The 24,518-nt window shown below is 34.5% G+C and overlaps 1 protein-coding gene and 1 long non-coding RNA gene across 3 annotated transcripts in view; one reads left to right on the forward strand and one right to left on the reverse strand.

The window, feature by feature from the left end:
• The window catches only part of LOC122326300, a 39,561-nt gene that overhangs the window by 3,763 nt on the left and 11,280 nt on the right, over positions 1-24,518 (reverse strand). Inside the window, exon 3 of one of the 2 annotated variants that reach the window (XR_006247461.1) lies at positions 9,374-10,721. The exons of the other annotated variant lie outside the window; for it this stretch is intronic. This is a non-coding gene — a long non-coding RNA (uncharacterized LOC122326300). Of the gene's footprint in view, positions 1-9,373; positions 10,722-24,518 lie in introns of those variants that run through there. 2 annotated transcript variants of the gene reach the window in all.
• On the forward strand, positions 1,117-24,238 carry prlra (prolactin receptor a). Its single transcript, XM_043221060.1, is given in 10 exon segments — positions 1,117-1,306; positions 13,554-13,647; positions 14,786-14,918; positions 16,079-16,248; positions 17,661-17,831; positions 18,640-18,687; positions 18,690-18,779; positions 19,638-19,734; positions 20,394-20,463; positions 21,029-24,238. Coding segments are annotated over 9 exon segments (1,830 nt in total). The 5' UTR covers positions 1,117-1,306; positions 13,554-13,583; the 3' UTR covers positions 22,016-24,238.

A 24,518-nucleotide genomic window follows, 5' to 3' on the forward strand; every position in this document is an offset into this window, starting at 1 on the left:
TAGATAAATATTTAGGTGCACATAGAATATGAAACAGTGTCACATTTAAGAGCTGTTGAACTCTAACCTCATTTGATTTAATAGCTCTTAATGGTATGCAATCATCATATGCTTTCTATTTTAAAGACATTCTATTTTGGTTTAGTATTTTCCCCTCATTTTTCGCTCTCAGCATCCATTTGTTGTCTGCTTTTACCATGTTTACTTATTACTTACTTTAAACACTTATGTCCATCTAGAAATTACAGGCTGTTGACATTTGTACTGCTTTTAGCTGTACAGTTTTCATGAAGCGAATCCTTGAGCAAACATGTCAGGAAATATTCCTGACATCAGAAATGGCTTTAAGTTTGGTAACAGCTGAGCTTGTGTGATTAACTGTCCCTCCGTGCCACTAGAAGCAGGCATAACCAGGAGAGTCCAGTGTAGATCTTTGCTGCAAAGATGAGAAACTAGGCAATTAAAAATATCTTAGTCATCTCTGCTTTTACAGACCGGCCCAGATCAGGAGATTCTTGGCAAATACATCCTCTGATGCTAAAAGTTTTATAGATATCTTTCCACATCCTGATGCAGTGTTTTTCCATGGCCACTAAGAACACTGTAAAGTCACTAAATAGAGGAAGTTCCACAGTATTAATCATTCAGTCATTCATTTATTACCATCCATCTATTCTATATACACTATCTTTAGTCTCAAAACCTGCAGAGAAAACCTGCAAAGTACCTAACACTTTAGTTGCACAGCAATGCAATCTCTCTTATAATATTTCAACATTTTTGAGCACAAATGTATTGTTGTAAAGTAAATAACATATCTTAATATGCAAGAAATGTAACTTTCATTAATTTAAATTTTAAGCTGTAGACATTGTGAATGATATATATATATATATATATATATATATATATATATATATATATATATATATATATATATATATATATATATATATATATATATATATTATAACATTATTTGTTAATGTAGCCTATTATAAAAACGACAATACACTAAGTACACTCACTGAGCGGAGCGGGAGGAGCTGATGTGGGAGGAGCTGAGCAGTAAAGCCACGCCCACTGTCAGTCAACCCAGTTAGACAGGAGAGATCCATCACCCGAAGGCATTTGACTTACCTGAGAGTTGTAGGAGCGCACATCTGCTCAAGACACCAACTAAGCTTGCGAGCGTTCGGTTACATAAGCGAGAACAGCAGAAATCCGCCAGTTCAATGTAGCCTTCCTGCTGGCCGGATCATTAAAGCGGGATTGTAAGAGCACATCATCGCCCTATGAACAGCAGGTAAGCGCAGCACTCATACTTTTCTGCCCTGAGAGATCTCGAAGGCGTTGTACTGAATGCACTTGATTAAATTCGAACGAGAAAAAAAATATATAGCATGTGGATCAGAATATGATCGAAATGTTCTATTGAGCGATTAAACTGAACGGTGAAATCAAAAAGATTACCGAACTAGGTATTCATTATGTAATTAATGTCACGTTTAAATCTACTTAATTTAAATATTTTATATTTAAGCAACTTTACGATGATTGTTAGTTAAGATAGTTATTAGTTACATGTAAGAACTTCATGCTTCATGCTTCATGGTAACATATAAGTTAGCTACATCCATTCAAGTTAGATAGATAGATAGATAGATAGATAGATAGATAGATAGATACATAGATAGATAGATAGATACATAGATAGATAGAAAGATAGATACATAGATAGATAGATAGATAGACTATAGATAGTATATATCTATATATACAAATAGTCAAATCAGTGTGTAAAATGCTGGTCACGCTTTACATTAAAGAGTTTGTATAGAATATATTTATTGTATTAAAAATATGGAATCTTTGAATAACATTAATGAACTACAGCTGCACACAATTTATATTATGCAGAAGGCTGCACGTTATCATTGTTCACGCTTCTATTATAATTCATTATTACACACTTAACAGGCACTGTGATGTAAAGTGTGACTTAAATCTTTTTGATTTTGACGTGACCATCAAGCAGCCTCACTCTGGCCCAGAATCAGAGCAGGGCTTTACAGTCTAATTATATTAGCGGGTGGAAAGTGCTGATATAGGCGTTCGTTATGTAATGAGCTTTGCATTGGTCTAATCCCGGGAATAAGAGGACAGAATGGCTGTGAAGTCTTCAGTGTTCTAGTTTGTCAGTGAGAGTCAATAATAGCTGACTTGTTATGTTTCAGAGTTAAGGGGTGGTTTGTTCAACATTAGGCGGGCATCTCATTTGAATATTGATTAGAATATTTATAGTCCGGAATATGGACCGTTTTAGCTGGGTAACTGGTTTAAAAATGAATGAAATATCTTTTTGGTCGCATTGTTTGTCTTATTATTTTGTTCTACTGATTTAATGCTGATTTAATCACTTTATATCCTGATACAATATTCACTTATTGATGATACGATACAAATAATCTTAATTCTTGATCTTGATCTAATCAACAAACCGAGGTCAGACAAAGCAAAAAAATCTCAAAAATGAATATTAATTTGCTGTTCGTATGCATAAAGCCAGTCAAATCCAGTGCCTCTGTGCTTAGTGTTGGGTACTGGATGCACCGGAAAAGCGGACAATAGCTTCTTAACCTGATTAAACCGAGACCTGCCCCTGTAAGTGGCCATTCAGCTGATTGTATCAATGAAAGGGTTCGACACACTTACATATTACTCTGGCTGTTTATTGAGTCAGCTAATAAAAGTCTTTCTATCATGATGTTACTTGCCAATTCTTGTTGATTAGAGCCTGCCTGAGAGTATTGAAGTGGAGTCTGGCCAACGGGTCTAACTGAACGGTTGCAGTTATACACACACACACACACACACACACACACACATATACTGTATGTATATATAAACCTGTTTTGTAGCTTTTTATACAGTATATTATGTCTTGAAGAGGGGCTTGTGAGGGTTTTTAGTTTTCTGTTCAGCGCTGACCTGTTTACTGTGTTTGAACACACTCACTTCTGCATAACTTTATGCTTTTATTGCTTGGCATCATCAGGTCTATGTGAAGTACAGATTCTGTGTCACTGTTGTAAAGTCATTTCAGACTGTTTGCGTTTCAGAATGAGTCATTTTTGAAGAGGTTTACTCGGTTGGTTGCGTAAAAAAGTTCATTAAAATGACATTAAATGTTCATTAAATTTAAGTCGATATATTGAAAATGGTTTCCCTTCGCAGTTCACAAATATAACACATAATAATTATGTTGCATTCTGCTCTTCCTTAAAATCCACTGTACAGATATCAGTAGACTTGATATACAGTGCATATGGGCTACTTTTGCTGTGATTTGAATGAATAGACCGGTAATAGACTAATTTTTTAAATAAATTCAAATATTCAAACATGAATAGTTTCTGCTATTCACGCAGGACTGTATTACATTCGTATTGCTTTTAGCTGTCCAGTTTTCATGAAGCGAAGCCTAGAGCCACATCGATCTGTTAATGAAAATGTTCCTCTACCAGAAATGGCTTTAAGTTTGGTAACAGCTGTGCTTGTGTGATTAACTGTCCCTCCGTGCCACTAGAAGCAGGCATAACCAGGAGAGTCCAGCGTAGATCTTTGCTGCAAAAATGAGAAACTAGGCAATTAAAAATATCTTAGTCATCTCTGCTTTTATAGACCGGCCCAGATCAGGAGATTCTTGGCAAATACGTCCTCTGATGCTAAAAGTTTTATAGGTCATGATATCTTTCCACATTCTGATGCAGTGTTTTTCCATGGCCACTAAGAACACTGTAAAGTCACGGAATACAGGAAGTTCCAGTATTAATCATTCAGTTTATTACCATTTCAGTGAGACGCACTGAGCAGTGAGTACTCAAGAGCATGATTTGAAGGCTTTATCTCAACAGGTTTTACAGTGTTTGACCAAGAACAGAACTGTACAGTCATGTGTTTGGATAACATGTACAAGCAGTTTAGAGTCATTCCGGATGATCATAAATAACTAACAGCTCTATCTATCTATCTATCTATCTATCTATCTATCTATCTATCTATCTATCTATCTATCTATCTATCTATCTATCTATCTATCTATCTATCTATCCATCCATCCATCCATCCATCCATCCATCCATCCATCCTATCTATCTATCTATCTATCTATCTATCTATCTATCTATTAAAAACTAGAATGTACCAGACACTTCAGTTGCACAGCAATCCAAATTTAAACTCTTATAATATTTGGAAATTTTTGAGCACAAAGTTATCATTGTAAAGCAAACAACAGGTCTGCTTTTAATATGCAATAAATAATAAACCTGTAAAAAAAGTTTAACATCTAAAATTTAGCATGGGGGCGTTTCATTAGAAAAAGCAAAAATAGTTTTGGACAGATATATGATTTTTTTTTTATATAATAAATTTAATACAAATAATATAAAACAGTACATAATCTTATGCAAATACAAATCTCATACTTTTTTCATTTAATAATTACTTGGCATTCTGCTTTTCCTTAAAATCCACTGTATGGATAGATATCAATAGACCTGATAAGTGCATATGGACTACTTTTGTGGTAATTTATGAACTGTTATGGAAGTTTTTGTTCTTTTTAGAGCTTGACATATGCGATCAAAGAAAAATACAGTTTTAAAATGTGCTATTTTTTATTGTAAATAAAAAAAATGTTACATTGTGAGCCACTGACAAAATTTAGTTGTTTTTTTTCTCAGTTGCTGTAGTTTGTGCTATTCATGCAGGACTGTCCTTTGCTAATAAATAATGACTGAAATTAACCACCGAGCTTTTGAATTAGAGTTTACATGATTGATTAATGGACATAATGGAACATTACTCTGGCTTTCAGGCCATTCACTGGAGTTTGTTGAGCTGATTTTAAAAGAAGCCATTCAAAGTCAATTAAAAATACCACGTAACGTAACATGAGCAAATTGTTGCAAATGTACTGTGGGAAAATGGGTGAAGCAACCATGGATAAATCCATCTTGGTCTTGCAGAAATGTGAGTTGACAAGCGCTGATATTTGTCTAGATTACATAGAGCTAGTCCGACTGGTTTCACCGTTAATTTAAGGCGTCCTGTTATTGCAACAACAATGCCCATTTTTATCTATACAAACATCGAAGAATATTTTGGGTCTTGCTCACTACACATGCTACTTCTCTTTGCTTTCTGTATGTCTTAGACAGCTTGTGAATATAAAGCAGGATTTTATATCAAATCCAGATGCATTCCTGACAGGCTGATTCATAATGCAGCCCCACTTACGTTAAAATATCTCTGGACCAAAAGCCTATTCATTACTGCGTCACAGATCGTACGTTTAACTACATAAAAAATTTGGAAGCTAAGTTGATTTTATTGTGATTGAAATGATCCATATTGTGTGTTCAGGGGTAGTTCACCCAAAAATTACGGTTCTGTCATCATTTACAAGCTGTTCCAAATCTATTCATTTTTGAAACACAAAAGAAGGTATTTTCAGAAATGACAGCCTGATTTGCTTTTTGATACTTTGGACACCATTGACTTTCATTGTATGGACAAAACAACTCTTCAGAATGTCATATTCTGTAATCTGCAGAGGAAAGAACTTTTGGTTAGAGTTAGTAAATCATTTATTAGTTTGTTGTTTGTCCATTTGATTGTTTATTAATTTATATATATATATATATATATATATATATATATATATATATATATATATATATATATATATATATATATATATATATATATTTTTTTTTTTTTTTTTATTATTTATTTATTTTTTTATTTACTTAATTGTTTAATCATTCATTCATTTCTTCATTATTTATTTACTCATTTGTTTATTTAGTTGTTTATTTATACACTTATTTAATCATTTATATATCAATTTGTTAAGTTTTTTTTACTTATCCATTTGTTCCTTTCTTTTATCCATTAACTCATTTATTTATTTATTCATTTATTTACTAATTTATTTGCTCATTCATGCATGCATTTATTTATTTAGAAAAGTTCGAGTGAACTATCTAAGTGTTTTGTCAGAATTGTGAAGGCCCCAAAAAAAAAAATAATTGTGAGGAAAAAAAACTCTGAATTCTGAGTTTATGTCTCACATCTTTTTTATATTTTATTCTGTTGGAAACAAGGTTCCACAACCATCCCTTTAAGAAAAAGAAGGTAATTCAATAAAGGCATGCCTGTTATTTTATTGCTGCAATCTTGTAAACCAATAAGTAAATTAAGTGTGTCATTAGTAATTCATCACAAATTTACATCTTCGGTGTGATCTAATTATGCCTGAATGACGACAGACTGCTTTAGAGATTTGTGTTAATTAGTCTTAAGCGGTTATCGCCGCCCACCAAGGCGACTAGATAGGTCCCCAAAGAAGACACAGGTCCACCCGTCAACAGTGTAACGATCCTAATCCCTAACGTTAGTCTGGATTTGGCTCACGGCCGATCACCTTTCAGGTCTATGTCACCCACCGTAGTGCAACTTTACACCTCTGATGAGGAGGAGGAGGAGGTGGGCTGGATCTGGCCTGTGCTGGATGGTGAAGTATGATGCAACCGCTGAAGAGTTTCGCTGCGGGGGCTGGAAACAGTATTTGAAACAACAACACGCTGTAGAATCACAAATGTCTGATAAACTGTCAGAAAACAAAAAGTGTAAATCGACCGTGAAAGTTTCTATTTGAGAGCATCTTTTACCGTTGCTTCCTGCTATGGTTTTCCAGTAAATTCTGGATAATATCTAAACAGATGTCCCCCGTTCTAGGAAATATTTAATTGTCTTTCTTGGACAGACCTTTGGCATGTGACAACATGCCCTGTGTACGGTGGAAAGAAAGGGGCGTAGATACTGTATTCACTTGCTAGTAAATTTTACAATTACTTACAAAGAATTGGCAAGTAACGTAATGAATTGAATATGAAATTTTGAAGCAAAAAGATTGAAATAGTTTGTGCTCCAGTTGTCTTTATTTACAGCTTTTTTTGGGGAGGGAGGAACATACAGAAGCAATTGCGAGTTTTACAATTAATGTGAAAAATCACAATTATGAGATAAATGTGAGATATATTCGCAATTTCAATACAAGAGGCAGAATTATGAGATTTTATATTAGTGCTATCAAGTGATTAATTGCATTCAACATAAAAGTTTTTGTTTGCATAATATATATATATATATATATATATATATATATATATATATATATATATATATATATATATATATATATATATATATATCTACAGTCTACAGTACAATATATATATTTTTGTCAAATACTTTTAATAGCCATACAAATGTAAACATTATAGGATTAATTGCATGTACCTGTGGATTTCCTGAAGCAAACAAAACAATTATGTTCTCTTCTCATTTTGTTGCTATGACTACAAGCACCATGCCATCTTTTGACTGAACAGCTGTCTTGAGCAATAGGTTAAATGGTAAATATAGCCATACTAATTAGAAAATTGCACTTCCTATATGTTGTTGTGTAACTATACTCAAACTATGACAGACATGCACCCAACATAACTCAATATTTGTACTTAGTATAAATTAATAGTTCCTAGCCATTTCTGAAGTCAATAGTCTATTATATATTGCATTTTTATAAGGTTTAGTAATCTACAAAACATTTAATATTTCTCTTTTGCTCTCCAAATGCTGCATTTATTAAATAACTAAAAATGTGGTAAAAATGGCAATATTACAAAATAATTTGTGACATTTTTTATTTGAATATATTTTAAAATCTAATTCATAGCTGTGATGCAAAGCTGAATTTTCAGCATCATTACGTCGGTCTTCAGTGTCACATGGTCATTCAGAAATATGCTGATCAGATTTTTTTGCAACCTCAGATTTTCAAATAATTGTATCTCAGCCAAACATTACCCTGTCCTAACAAACCATACATCAAAGGAAAGCTTATTTATTCACCTTTCGTGACTGGTTTTGTGGTCATGTATTGTTAAAACCCATATATTAAATCAATTAATTAGTTCCTCTTGATTCACAGTGCAGATGTAAAACCTCATGTTGCAGGTAAAATGATGGAGCAAAAATTAGGTCAGGTAATCCTCCTAGATCTTTTCATGGCTTTAACCTGACAACATCGATGCCTAATGCTAGCAAGACCTCTCAGAGGACAATCTATGGAATTATAGGAGACAGAAATGGCAGAGAAGAGTGGAGGGTGGGAGAGAGAGCGAGTTGCTAGATAATCTTTAGATACGTTCCGACTTGTCGACAAGCCCCTGCTTGCTACCGTTCACCCGGCTTAGCGGCTTACCCCCACTTGGAAGTTATGTAAGATAGCTGTAAACGGTAGGAGGGAAATCTTCTAATGCCAATTATCAGATCAAAAGGAACATTCTTAAAATCAAAGCGCCAGAGAGTGGATAATGCCATCAGGAGCACACACAATAAACCAATGGCTGCTGTACTGTTAGAAGGTATGAGATGATAATAATGTTGTGTTTGCCCTCACCACAGGCACCACCGTGTCTGAATTTTCATTTGACAGGACCAAGTTGCAAGCCTGTTGGGTTCACTGATTGTCAGTGGCTTTTCTGCAACAGTTCAGAGTGCAATTCATTCCAGTCAATAAATCAATGCGAGATTACTTCTGGCTTGTTACCTTTGGAAAGGTCTCGCATGAGGCCATTAATAGATTGAGGCAGGAATAACTTGTAGAACAACTATGATATACTTCTTGCAGTCAGATACGCCTGTTTGTGCAGTGCGGTCTCATTATTGGATTAATCTTGGCCCGGGGATTCTGTTTTGAAGATTACGGGGTCATCAACCCGCACTCTTTTATAGCTTTACTGATTGATTGCCAATTAAGGTTAATGCACAAGAGACCAATTAGATGACAGATTCTAAATAAATAAGTAAGCAGATAAATGTTTTTTTTTAAGAATGTTTACTGTGCCGTTGGAAAACTTAGTAATGCTAAAATATTAGAATATATTTTTTTTTCTAAAAAAGCTTTTTTGCCAACTAAAACTAAAATGTAAATTATTTAAATTATTGTTATTTGAAATATAATCAGATGAAATTAGACATAAAAAGTACATTATTAAATATAAAAAAGTGTGCACTTGTTTTATTTCAGCAACATTTCTCTTTTTTATTTAGTTTTTTTTGATGTGCTAAAATAACACTTAAACTGAAATCAAATCTAATATTTTATCTAATCAAATCTAATCATTATCTAATATTTAAACCTGCTACAAAATTACTAAAACTTTACAATTTAAAGGAGAACTGAATATATTAAAATAAAAACTTATTCAAAATTAAATCTATAACAGTATGTCGATGATAATAAAATAACACTAGCGTTTTTTTTAAAAGTAGGCTTTTGCCATGATTTGATAGAGGTCCACTGACTTAACATTTGTTGTTTATTATTAAAATTTTTAATTGGTTGTGCGGATTTATTGTAGCCATTTTTTGAAAAAAAATACATTTTTAGAAAAAAACGAAATCTTGTCTTGAGGTTTTGGGCAGCTGTCGTGCTGCTGTCCTTGGTACTGAAGAGTATTTAACACTGACCAGAGTCGGGCAACATGAGAAGATATTGGGATCAGGCAGCTTAAGAGAAGTGTTTAAAGTTGTTTAAAGTGCAGTTTTTCACGGTTAAGTCAAGTCACTAAATTCAACAGATGACTTAGATGCTTTGAATTTCATTAATTGTTCTTGGCCTGTTGACAGATGACAAAAGAGAGTCCTAGATTTGGGGGCAAGAGGCAGAAACTAGAGCGCTGCTGAAGAGATACAGGGCTGGGACAGACTCAGTGGAGACAGGCCTCTGAGAGAAGTAGAGTAGAGTAAAAGTGAGGAGAAAGAAAGAATACTGGGAAAAACTTTGAAAACCGTTTAAACAAGAAATTAAGTCAAACAGGTTTGGAACAACCTGAGGGCAGAAAGATCACTTGATTCTTTTGTCTTTGATTAATAAGAAAGCAATAAATAAAATACATTTTTTTTGCAGATATTTATTCTGAAACTATAGAGCCCATAAAGGGATTTTTTTTTTTCCATATTTTTTCTATGCTGTTTACAGATAGGAAATTTTGCATCCACTCAAAAAAACATATGCATTTTCCTGAGAAACTTATGATAGAAATATGAGGTAATACAAATATATATATATATTGTTTCAGGAAAAGTCTATCGAGGAAACAATATTTTTGTAAAAGAACTCAAATATTTCATGAGCACTAACTAATTGCAGCACTAACGTAGACAGGAAGTGGGGATTTTTTTCCCTTCATGTTATGTGCAGGGCTCCATAGAACACAAATGTTTTGTGAGAAAACGCAAAATTTCTTGTGGAAAAGCAAATGTTTAATAAGTGATCCCACATTTTGTCAGAGGAACACAGGAGTTTTTGCTGAGTTTTCCCTTCCATATAATTTTTTTCCCATCACCATGTCTACTTCGGGGCTCAAAACCCCTGCAGAAATAGTTCAAATACCAGTATACCAACCCATCCCGAGCCAACAGATGAATATTGGAGTTGTAGGTTTACTGAACCATTCATGATGGAAAGTAACAATCCCATGGCCTCCCTCAATCTTCATGCTTGTTGAACTCATTGAGGCTCTATAGGGCTGCCAGCTTGTGTCAGGTCAGGTTCATGCGCCATTCCACTATGCATTGCACTGGAAAATAAAGCCCAACACAGTTTGACCGGGTCTTTCTGTTATGATGATATAATCTCTTACATAATCAGATATGGAGTATATGCCAGCTGGAGAAGGTTTTTTTTTTCCTTTCTTAATCTGTGATGCCACCCTGTTCACAAGGGGAAATAAAAGTTCTTTGCTCTCTCTCTCTCTCTCTCTTCCTCTCATTTTCTATCTGTCATGTTTACGTCTATCTCAATCTGCGGTCCTAATATCATGCTTTCCATGTGCTTAGTGCTTATTTTTGTCATCAGATTAATGCAGGAGATTAAGCAGATTCCGCAGCGGAGTCAGATGCTAAATGTATTGGCGTATTATTCCCGTGCTTCCCACTTATAATCATAAAGTGTCATAAACTGATACTTCAAGTGAGGAAACAGCCAGCATGATAAAAAATAAAAAAAACATTGATTAGGTTGTGATCAAATGCTTGTCGGTGCAGGTTGAATTCATTCTCAAGGCTCAATGCTAGTGAAAACAAATGACTGTTAGTGCAGAATTCGTGGCTATTTATTTTAGTCGCTAGTATCAGTCAGGACTTGTCTTCTGACAGTTTGTGTGTCGGTGCATTATGAGATCAGGTCAGAGGTACACAGGTCATGACCGTCATCCGTCCAGATATATGTCAGTGATTAATTTTGAGAGTTATTACTATGACCATTAATGGGAGAGATGAGCAATTGATTTAAACTTTACAGAAATATTTGCAAGTTGACTCAAAATCAGTTGCTAACATTCTTCCGAAATGTTGAAGTTTTTCCTGACAAAAAGATAAGTAGCATCCTAAATTGCACAGCTAATTTCTTCTTCTTCCCGTTATGATTATTGTTTAACCCTACACTTTGTATAATAGATGAATCAGTGTACATTTTGTAATTTACAGAATTGTTGCCATTTTTGCTCATTTTCCCTCAGAACCTTAGCCTATAACTCAACCTTGAGAGTAAAGGAACAGATTTAGTGTGTGATTGTGTGAATAAAAGTGTAAAATAGAATAAAGCAAAGGTCTGTGGGTAATAGGACAACCCAAAAATGTCCCGGCTCTAACATGCTCTTATATTTCTTTGGCTCTGTAAAGATGTGGCAACATATAACATTACAACATGATCAGTGATTTACTAAAAACTTTATAGTCTTGGCTGTTCATGTCTATTCATTAGAGAAGGTCAGCTTCTGTCCTCAGATCTCTCTTGTCTCTCGTGTTTAAGTCACAGCTAATGTAGGCTAATTTTTAGTTTACCAAAAGTAAAATGTAACATTTTGTATAAAATTACATGAATTACTAAATATACCGCATCTATAATAGTTTAGCATTAAAGGTGATGTTGTCAATATCTGATAGTAGGAGTTTTTAAAATATGTCATAAATATTCAACCCCTATTCAGCATGGCTGTTTTGAAGTCGCTTGTTCGTATGGTAGGGCACAACATCGTTTTAAAACAAGTCTCTAAGAAAACTCAGCTATCTTGAGCTGTTACACATACAGAAATTACTGAAGTTGACCAAATATTTCCTTTTAAACCTTAAAAACTGTACATTTGTTTATCTGCGTGTCTGGCATGATGATAGCTCAATTGTTTCTATAGACTTTTGTTTGGATCTGTCTGTTTTATGAGTCGTTCTGGAATATTCAGACGCCAATAACAGCATTTCGGCTGAAAGGGGATGTTGAAAAGCACAGCGTAAGACCTTTGCCTCGAAGTTATAAACACAGAGAAATTACTCATAAAACTAGTGGAAAAATTCCCACACTAGGTGTGCTCTTTTACATGAAGAGTGAAGAGTGTGGCAGTTTGATGGCCACTATATTTTTAACTGGCAGTCGGTTGCAAAACCTCATGAAATATAGATGGTAGCTTTCACGGCGTCGAAGTGACTTGGGCTGAGCAGAATTGCTCTGTTCTCTAAAACGAACAGGTCGTGATTCATTTCGTCCTTTCATAAGATGTTCCAAAGGAGCTGATTATTAAGAAAGTGTGGTAAGGTGCGGACGCGATGGATAAGTATTGTTTACTGTATGTTCAGTGTATGTTCACACATTTGATTATTGTGACAAATACAAGTGTAAAACATTATGTCTTCAGTTTGATGTACGTGTAAAACACGGTAACACTTTTCAATAAGGTTCATTAGCTAACGTGGGTTAACAACATTAGTTAACACGAACTAAGAGCAATAATCAACAACCGAATGCGTTATTAAAAATCACAAGTCGTGTTTGTTGACATTAGTTAATGCACTGTGAAGTAGTTTTGTTAACTAATGTTAACAAAGATTAATAAATAGCTCAATAAATGCATCGTTCATTGTTTGTTCGTGTTAGTTCATACATTAACTGATGTTAACAAATGACACCTTATTTTAAAGTGTTACCAAAAAACACTTGTGCTAAAACACTTTCTTGCACGAAGCGTGATTCTACACAATCAAAGATGATGAAATCTGACCTAACAGAAAAAATATCAAATGAATGCTAAATCACATTTATATATCAGAAGTGGCTTATTTGACTGCTCTGTTTTAAGGAGCAGTTATTTTCAAGTGACAGTGAACATTTTCAGTGTTCGGTGTCTGATTCATTGCGATGGTTCTTTATACTACAATATGCATAGTATCTTATATTTATACTGAACACAGAAGGTTAATGAACATGTGAATCAATTACAGTTGCTGTATCTACTCTCTTTAGTTTTAGTATGTAGCCTATTATTTTTTATTTGCTTGCCATTATTATATTATCATTATATTATTAGGTTTTTTTATGTCAATGAAAATCTCACTTTTCCACTCTTGTCTCTCACTGACAGATCTAAGGAGTTCAGAAGCCATCAGGGACGATGAAGAACTCTGGCGCTGTGCTGATTTTGACCTTTATTACCAAATTAATATCACAAGCAGCAGGTGAGCAGCGTTAGGAGTCATGTTATATTGCATATGAACTTACCATAAGCAGTACAATCTGGCAAATTCATATGCATGCATACTGTTCTCAAAAGACCAGTAACATTTTTTTAAAAAGTTAATCGTTTGCCATTTTTAATGAAATTGAAAAAAAACATTTATAATGTTACAAAAAGTTTCTATTTTATATAAATGCTGTTTTTATTCATCAAAGAATGCATAACATCAAGCAGAAATGTATTAGATATGAGATATAGATATAGGTACTACAATGTTTTCTGAATGACGATCGGAGACCGACTGGATTAATGATGCAGGAAATTCAGCTATTTCATCCCAGGAATAAATTACATTATAACATATATATTCAAATAGATGAGTTGTTTTAAATTGTTTCACAATATTGCTGTTTTTGTTGTATTTTATTTATTTAGTTCAGCATTTTGTGGTTTTATATATTCAAATGTAAATTGATTTAAACTATATTATAAAAGCAATACTCAAGGTAAAGTACAATTTAAAGATTTAAAAGTACAATTTTGGATCAAAATCTAAATTTGACTAAAAATTTAATTTGGATCTCAAAATCAAAATTTGGATTCACTGATACAAACAATTATTTGCATTGTATTTACATGATATATATATATATATATATATATATATATATATATATATATATATATATATATATACACACACTGTTTATGTATATATATATATATATATATATATATATATATATATACACACACACTGTTTATGTATATATATATATATATATATATATATATATATATAGTCTATCCTGCCAACAAATTTTCTGAGAAAGTTACTAAAGGAAGGTTAATTTATTTCTAAAATTTGCTAAACTAAGTTATTTTTGAATGATTACTAATTCTACTATTACTAATGATTGCTAATACGTGATGTGCGTTTTTATTGTCCGAGTCACTTATCAAAAGTTGCCAAATACATTTTAAAAATGCTAAATTTGGTGTTAGGCGCTTTTGGGAATAAATTGGTAAGACAATCTGCTAAATTGACAATATCATGTACAGTCTTATATATGTTTCAGACAAGATGGTCATGTAGCATGATGTGGAATTGAATAATGAAATGCGCAATATGTCCACAGGTGTCAGTCCGCCAGGCAAACCCAGACTCACAAGCTGCCGCTCTCCAGAGAAGGAGACCTTCACGTGCTGGTGGGAGCCTGGAGATGATGGAGGTCTGCCCACAACCTACGCCCTCTACTACTGTCTAGAAAAGTCAGTCTCCATTTTACCTTTTCCCTTTCGAAAACTGAGAAAACAGCTCATTTTTAAAATTTGCTTAGTTTTTAATGATCGTATTTACCCTTGTCTTTGGCTCCTAACGGGTATCAGAAGTCTAATTTCTTGGTAATAAGCTGTTTAAACATTTTTGTCCGCCACGTGTATATTTCCCTTCGTTTCTGAGCGCGTACGCGAAATAATCAGAAACATACATGACTTACCTCCAGAAAATACACAGACATACCCGCGCACCCTGTCCAATAACTCTTCAGATATTCATCAGAGCGGATCCTCGTTAGTGCCGTGAAGTGTTTTGCCAACATTACGGACTGTGATTCAGACGATACTGTACACAAACACCGCATCTAATAATTCGTAGAATTAATTTTAATACAGTTGGATATGTTGATATGTCAAGGCAGCAATGAATAAATGTTTTTAAGAACAGATTTTCTGGCTGAAGCATAATTTGCATCATCGTAATGAAACATCAATATTTTGGGTCCATTTCTTCCAAGAAACTACTGTATATTAATTGCATATAACTGCAACAAAAAAGCCTTATTTTGTCAACTTTAAGGAGTACACTGCGAATATACTACTGTTCAGAGTTTTGTCTTGTATGCTCACAATACAGTAAAAACAGCAAAATGATTATTGTATGACAAATTAAATGAACAGTTTTCTATTTAAATTTGTATTAATTTCTATTAAGATGCAACAATTGCTATGAACCAATTGCATTTGCATCAGCTAACGTGCGCATGATTTAATCCACTTAATGATTAAAAAAAATATATTAATATAAACCGTTATAATTTTTCAGGATTCTTTGATTAATAATATTTTTTGTTCATTTGAAATTAATTTTTTATAAAGGCTTTTGGTGAATTAATTTCATCCTCGCTGAACAGCAGTATTTATTCCTTTAAAAAACTTCTGAATGATTAGAATTAAAGCTAACAGACTTTTATTGTAATGCCACAAATCTTCTGTTTATTAAAAAAAAACCAAGCAGATTATTTAATCTGATTTAATTTTATGATATCAACACGAGTATTGTTGTTACATGAATACTGTTTTTCTGTTTAGGACACAAACTGACTAGCTTGTATTTTTGTCTACATCTTTCTGTTGATATCTCTCATACGCAGCTCGGAAACGGTCTACGAATGCCCGGATTACAGAACGGCGGGCGAGAACTCGTGTTTCTTCAACAAAAACGACACGTCCCTTTGGGTCAACTACAACATCACTGTGGTGGCCACCAATGCCCTGGGGAAGAACATCTCAGACCCCGTAGAGGTGGATGTGGCCTACATAGGTATGCTAATGAGTTTCCAACAATTACTTTGTACAGTACATAGGATCCTCTCTTTAATTATTATCTCCTTTTCTGCCTCTCTCACCATCTTTTCTGCATAAATGTGTCATTTATTTCTAATCTAAGCTCATAATAGTACTGCAGATTTTACTGCTGCTGTATGGAATCACTGTAGCAAAAGAACATTATTAAGAACATTGGTCACATGCTCTCTACTGCGTTGTGCCATAAGGCTAATTTAAAAATAGTTTACTTTTAGGAGCAATTTTAGTTTTATCCCAAACAGTTTGCAAGGTCACGATCCTTTGATCTGACGTTTTGTTCATTCATTCCGTCTTATCATTAACTCATATGTACAACTATAACTGAGACTAATCTTTAACTGATGTTTTTATTTATGCTGAAGGGGCGAAACATTCATTCGAATAAGAAGCACGCTTTTCTGTTCTTTCCTTCTTCCTCCTTCAGCAAATTTGTGCGCAAAGGTCACTTAGTTTGACCTTATTAGGTGTCGAGTAGTTTTTCGCCCTCAAACTGGAAAAAACTTGTTTTGTGTTGCGTTTTAGTGCTGAGTGTTAAATCAATAGTTCACCAAAAAGGAAAATTATGTAATTTACTCACCCTCATGTTTCAAACCTGCATGGCATTTTTAAATGAGATGTTTAAAGACATTCACAGCAGCTCTTTTTTATATAATCAAAGCGTTAAGTTACAATAGGGGCTGGGGGCATGTTTCAATATAAGCAAATGAGATTTAACAGCTGAGAGCAATGACATATTTCAGTCTGTTCCTTCTACAGATCTATTGTATAGCTTTAAAAGACTTGGTTTAAAGCGTCCTTTTTGGAGTTTAAAAGGCCTTGGTTACTGTATGTTTTGATTATACTCCATTATAAAGCATAATCATTCAGAAAAGCATTCAGGGTTTCATGGAAGAAAGCACAGTATACAGGTTTTTACAACATGAGAGTGAGAATAACAGAATTTTTGCTTTACTCTAAAAATATGAATCTGTCATTTGAAAGAGTATCTTTTTTAAAATTAATACTGTAATTATTTTTTTTTTCAGCATGGGCACATTAAATAAATCAAAAGTAACAGTAAACACCTACAGGTTTTTACAAAAGATTTCTATTTCAAATAAATGCTGTTCTTCTGAACTTTACGATAAGTGTTTCTCGAACAGCAAATCGGCATATTATCGATTTCTGAATGATCACATGCGTTTTTTAACTGTAACTTATTTTAAATGTAATTTCCTAATATTACTGTTTATTGTGTGTTTATTAAACAATTGCAGCGGAAACAAATGTACTCATAAAAATAGCACTAAAGATCGGAATAATTGTGTTAAAGCGAGCGATCAGTAGGTTTAACCATTGTGTATTTTTCCAATGCACTTCCTGCCACAGTTCAACCAAACACTCCAGAGAACGTGACGGCAGTCGTGGTCCATGATGACCAGGACCCGTTCGTGAGAGTGTCCTGGGAGAAGCCTCGGACGGCAGACACCCGCTCAGGGTGGATCACTCTCCTGTACCAGCTACGAGTTAAACAAGAAAAAGATAAAGAATGGGAGGTGGGTTTAAAAAACAGAAAATGAGATGTACTTTTGTTATCTAGTTTTCACTCAACTATTTAGACATCAATAATGCAGCGTGGCGACTTCACACAACATGCTTGGTGTCGTGGACTAGTGTTGTCAACCAACTTGTTGAATATTAGCTGTTGTTTGTTTGTGACTTTGTCCAAGATCTTAAATGAATGGATCCCTAAGGGCAAGTAGACATGCGGCCCGTGAGCCGACATGAAGTCAGCTGTTACACTGAGCAGTTTAATCATTGACTGTCCCAGTCTGCGTTTGTGTCTTCATTAGTCTGCAGAAACCAGAGGAAGGCTAGATATGCAGAACAACAGTGACTAGATCAAACCAGATTTTTCACCCCAAAGGCTGCGCTTCAGTAACACAGAGGCATGACCAATAATGACTGCCTAGTGACAGAGTAACCTGAGAGCAATAGTATTTGGCTCATGAACTGAGACAACATGTGTAGCTGATGATTATTGCTGATGATGTGTTTGTCTTCAGTTTAAATACTAACTAGGTAAATATTTAAGTAACATCCACTTATATCTGAATTCACACAAATACATTTATATATATATATATTTAATAACATAGTTTGCGATGCAACAAATATAATATTTGATATTTTTTTATTTAATATTTTATGATTTATTTTAAATACATTTGATTAATCTATCTATCTATCTATCTATCTATCTATCTATCTATCTATCTATCTATCTATCTATCTATCTATCTATCTCTTCCTATTGATTAATGACTAAAGTGTTTCATTGGTAGCTTATGCTCCTTTATCTTTTTAGAATATGATGCTGGCATGCAGAAGTACTACAATGTATTCAGTCTTCACCCGATAAAGAGTTCATGGTGCAGGTGCGATGTAAACCCGATCATGGGTTCTGGAGCGAGTGGACCCAAACCACCTACGTCAAAATGCCCGATTGTAAGTCTTTATTTTTCTTAAGTAGTTAAAGTAAACTCGGCTTTTCGGGAATATACTTTTCGGGATTTACATTTTTTATAATATTTGTACTAATATTTTAAAAAGGTTACAGTTTTTAAAAAAGTACAATATATAATATTTGTTTTTATATTTATAGAATTGTATTTGTATTTATTATAATATAATAAAAACATTACGTATGTAATGTAATATGTAATTTTATTATTATCATCAAATTATATTCCCAGCATAACAGTTTGGGTTATTTTCAATTGTAAGAAATTTTAATATAAATATAGATGTTAGACCTGAAAAATGCCAGCCCCCGGAGATATAAAATGTGCACCAGGAGTGATTAAAAAAATAGTCATATCTGAAAATAGACACATAAGACAAGCCAAATCTGCGTGTCCATGGTCTCCCGTTGAGCCTGAGAACAAATCTGCTCGACACATATGTATCTAGCAGCACAGACAGTTCTAGAGGGAATACCAACAGGCCTTCGGTTTCTCCGGGGAGTTGTGAACTCATCTTCACCCGGCCAGCACAACCTCAGCAGCTCACGGTTTTTGAGGCTGGGCCTCAGTTGCCCGGGAGCTTCTGTGGAAAGTCAGGCCCGGTGGGAGTCGCACCTGACGGCGGCGGGCATGAAATAGAGCAAAATGAGTCAGAGATCAGCCTGTTTCCAGCTCACAGCGTTTTAAAAAACCACACTGTTCCAACTTGTTTATTTTAAGAGTTTGTCATTTTGAAATGCAGTGACCCAATTTTACCTACTTTTTTATGATGATGTGAACTGCAGTATCCATGTACTCTATTCATCAATATTTCCTAATTTTGTGTTTGCAATATATATAGATATACCCAGAGAGCGTTCGCTGTGGATCATGATCACGATATTCTCTGTCTTCATCGTTCTCATACTCACCTGGACTCTTAACGTGAAACGAAACAGGTGTGTTACAGTTTGTCTGTTTTTTATTTGAACTTTATTTTAGATCATCTAATACCACCATTGGTAAATGTGAAAGTCATGGCTGTTAGTGTAATTGAAATCAGATTTTCTCGAATCATTTATACATATCATTGTTCTTGCTGATGAATACTCATTACGTAGGATTAAACTGCCATTAGAGGATTGATCCAGATCTTGCAGTACCTCACTTTACTCTCAAATGTAGTTTTTAGGCCAGTTTCTTTCGGCACAGATTTAAATAGACAAAGATAGACTAATTACATTGTCAAATAATGGGAGGCATTTTCAACAGTACAAGGACGAACAGGATCCAAAATTAATCTCTTAATCCTGTCGGGACACGTGAAAGCTTTTGATCCGCATTCTTGATAAGTCCCTTTTCGGTATCCATAGCGCTTATATTATGATCAAGCAGGATGACATGTTGAAAGACATTGATCTTAACTGTGCATTGATCTAGAAATTAGGAAAATTAATTAACTCTCAAACACCTCAGGAAAATATCATAAAAATGCATCTAAGCTCAATTTAAGCACCTTTTGAATGTTCTAAGTATTTAAAGGATTTATTTAGTCTTTGAAAAAACAATAGTGTACCAGCTTTTCCAATCTTATTCTGATTTTTATATTTGTATTCAGTGTGAAGCTTTGTTTGCTGCCTCCCGTTCCTGGACCAAAAATCAAGGGATTTGACAAACAACTGCTCAAGGTAACAGAAACATCACTCATGCACCTCGAAAAAGGCCTGTGTCCAAAAAAACCTTTTTTTTTTTATAGGTTAGACTCCATAATTTCAATGTTTTGCAGGTTGTGTTGCTATTAAGTATTATGTTATGCAACCATTTATTTATACAGTATTTATACAATACTGATTGCATCAAAGCAGCTTTACAGTAATAAACAGAACACCAGTGCCTTAAATGATAGTTCACTCAAAAATGAGAATTCCGTCATTATTTACTTTTCTTTTGTCTGTTAAACACAAAATAAGATGTTTTGAAGAATGTTGGTAACCAAACAGTTGCTGGTAGCCGGTGACTTCCGTATTATTGAAAGAATAGTAGGTCTTCTTCAAATATTCCAACATTCATTAATATATCTTCTTTGGTGTTCAACAGAAAAAAGAAAGTCATGAAGGTTTCGAACAACTTGAGGGGTAGTAAATGATAACAGTTTTAGTTTTTTATAAAGGTTTTGATATTTTCCCTCATGCCATATTTTTTATTGCATTTTTAAGGAAGTTGTCTCACTTGCTCTACTTGCTTTTTTTACAGAACGGAAAGTCAGAGGAGGTTTTCAATTCCCTGGTGATCCAAGGTTTCCCTCCAACCACCGATTACGATGACTTGCTAGTGGAGTACCTTGAGGTGTACGACAATGAGGAGCAAGAGTTGGTTCTGGACGGTAAAGATCTATCGGAGGACTGCATGAAGTCCAAAAGCCCGTCGGACTGCGACTCGGGCCGGGGAAGCTGCGACAGTCGTACGCTGCTTTTGGAGAAGTGCATGGAGGGACGGGAAGGGAGCGGAAGCGATCAACATCAGTACAGCCAGCATGGAGAAACCAGCTGGGCTTCTACCGAAAGCAGTGAATGCCAGGGTCTCGAACCTGGTTCTCCAGAGTCCTCTGATGGACGTGTGAAGACCTGGCCTGTTGTGTTTTCGTCTCCGCAGCCTCACCACCATTACCAAGTGGGAGCTGTGAAACCGGTTTACCACAGCGTCCCAGAGATCCTCAACCATTCATCGGCACGAACAATGCCGACCAACTTCCATCAGCTACACCATCAGGACATCCCGCAACAGGAGGGCCGCTTCAGTAAACCAGCCTGCCGGCATTCCCAAAGCTACAACCAGTTTAACCTGGATGACCTCGACATTCCTGCTCCCGGCGAATCTCCGTCGCATTCTCTGGAATACGTGGAGGTCCAGAGGGTCAACCCAGAGAATATGCTACTGCTTAGGCCCCTTTCGGATTCAAACCATGAACCCGAGGGGTCCGATTATGCTGGGGAGGACTACAGCAGGGTCAAAGAAGTAACATCAAATAACATTCTGCTTCTGCAGAGAGATACGTCTCATCAGTGCGTGGACGATTACAGCCAGGACTTGGACAGCCAGGCTGATCAATGCACAACCCAGCAGCCATATCACCCCAGCAAATCTGTCATCTACCAATTGAACAATGGGATGCCACAGGAAGGCATGAGGGTGATGGGAAATGGTTATGTTGACTCAACAGTCTTAATGCCATCCTATTAGTCCATAGTAGTCCAGTGCGTGAAAGCAATCTGCCTCAAATGCAGCAAAAACAATAAGCTGAACATAAAACCACTCGAATTAAAACATTTTAAAGAGCTCAAGCCAAGCCCTGAAAGAAGTGCTTTTCTCCCTCTCATATCTTGCTACAGTGGTATAATTATTCATATTTATAAAAATATATTAGAAGGTCTTGTTTCAGAGCTGAGATCTTTTATGGAAGCACTGTAAAGATGGAACCTTTCCATTGCACAAAAAGTTCTTTATAATGGAAATACGGTTCATTAGATTTTCCAAATGTTATCCACACTAAGAAACAATGGTCTTTTAAGAACTACGGAATGAAATGTTTTTTGAGGAACCTGGTGGGAAGTCGATTTTTTGTTTCTATGAAAGATAGTGTCCTATGATGAGGTGACACTTATAAAGATCAAAATTTAAAAGAACTGTTAAGTCAAGTCTTTGAAGTTATCATGAGACCCCAACTACTTTAATACACATTACTGCAAAATTCACTGCTGGTACAATGTTTCCTTTCGGCTGTATTGCCATTTAGACAATTCACAATCCAGCATCCACCACTGAAATTATTTCGTATTTTTATGCTATATTTTGGAAGTAAAATGAGTTGTGAATACCATTTCCTGTTAACTTTTAATGACCTTTCACCTTTTAAGATTTGAAAACATAGCACTTAGCATAGTTGCAGCAATCTATGCATTATGTCATTGTATGTATTTTCTTCATGGCACTGTTACATGTTTAAAGCCACTACTTTTTTATGGCGGTGTTCACTCCTAAACTGACGGGGCCTGTTGCTATTATATAAAAAAGCAAGAGCATTATCTGCAATTAGAGTCGGTTTACACCTACTGTAATCCTGCTGGAAACATAGCATAATCTCAGTCATACAATTCAAAATGTCTTTGCTTATTATTGGTACACTAACGTAAAAGTAAATCAATGAAAAGGAATTTTAACTGATTGTAAACTTTTATAATTTTGGAGAATTTGCCTTTGATATTTACAACTCTCAGGTGGAGGAAATTTGTTCAAGCACTCCCGCCGAATGTATGTATTATAAATGTTATTGGCTCTGATTTCAAACACAAAAGCAAAACCAATGTAAAATGCAAAAATTGCAAACTGCCACCATTCGAATATTTTTCCAATTGTGTTAAAGTGAGTCGTTCACTGTAAGAATTTGTGTTTCTGTAAATGTTAAACTTGTGAGAATATATTTTTCTAAGTTTGTATATCCTTAAATCATAGGTAGCCAATTATTCAGCCCAACAAGTGAGTATAGAGATTGGCATATAAGCATTTAATTCAACAAAACAGTTATTTTCTTGTTCATATACCAACCATTAAACCAGTTACATGGAAAGTAGGAAGATTTTAGCCCTTGACAAATGCAAGAGTCAACCTCCACATGTTGCCTTAATTTATTCTTAAATCTCTGGAAGCAGACTGAGATATTTTATTATTTTTTTTGTAAAGCGTAATTTACTGAATATATATTTATGTCTAAAGTTGCATTAGGCATACATGTAAATATACGATAAATATTCAATTGTTATATATAATGTAGAAATGCATTTATATGTAACCTACAGATAATTTATATACTGATAAATAGTTTTGTTAGTTTTGGCTATGCCATACATAAATCATCCCATCTAACTTTGTTGATTTGTGAGTAGCTTAACATTTTCTCCTATCTTTGTTGCTCAACAGTATGTTCTCAGTTTCATGCAAAATAAATCTGCGTAATTTCTCTTTCTCAGGCAATGTCAAATCTACAAAATGTGTGTTTGTAACAGCATCTGATTTAATGTGAAGCCTTCGGGCTACAGTGTGATATAATGTATTTTTATCTGAGAGTAAGATAAAGACACAGTAAAGAAAACACATTCAGGAATCCCATTTAGGAATACATTTTTTATAACTGAAATCTCTTTTTTGATTTCATTCTACTAAACCCAAAACCATTTGGCTAAAAGGATTGTTCAAATCACAAAAATGTGTTGTACACTAACAATACTGTAAAATTGATTAAAAATTTATATAAAATAAAATGTATTTATTTATTGTCACTGGAGGTGCTGAAATTGTGTATTGTGTAAGAAATACATCTTGTGCGTTCTACTGTGTTTTGCATTTCCATAAACATTACTTGTGAAATCACATACCAAAACCATTAAAACATATGCTCAGATTCTTTCAGATGTGTTCTTTCAGTGACTATTCTTTGAGAGATATTTTATTTTTCCATGAAGCATATCTCACCAAATACATTCATGCAACACATATAGGATTGTTAACGGCTAGTAGTACAAATATTATTCTAGCTATACGATCAATATTAATATGTTTCATATTATTGTTTTTTTATATACATTTTTATATACATTTATTTATTTGACATTATCATGGACACGACCTGACGAACCTAGATTTCAAACACTTTTAAATGCAGCATATGATAATATCCAGCTGAACAGCC

This window comes from Puntigrus tetrazona, chromosome 21 (genome assembly GCF_018831695.1).
Source record: "Puntigrus tetrazona isolate hp1 chromosome 21, ASM1883169v1, whole genome shotgun sequence".
In the NCBI taxonomy this organism is placed as follows: Eukaryota; Metazoa; Chordata; class Actinopteri; order Cypriniformes; family Cyprinidae; genus Puntigrus; species Puntigrus tetrazona.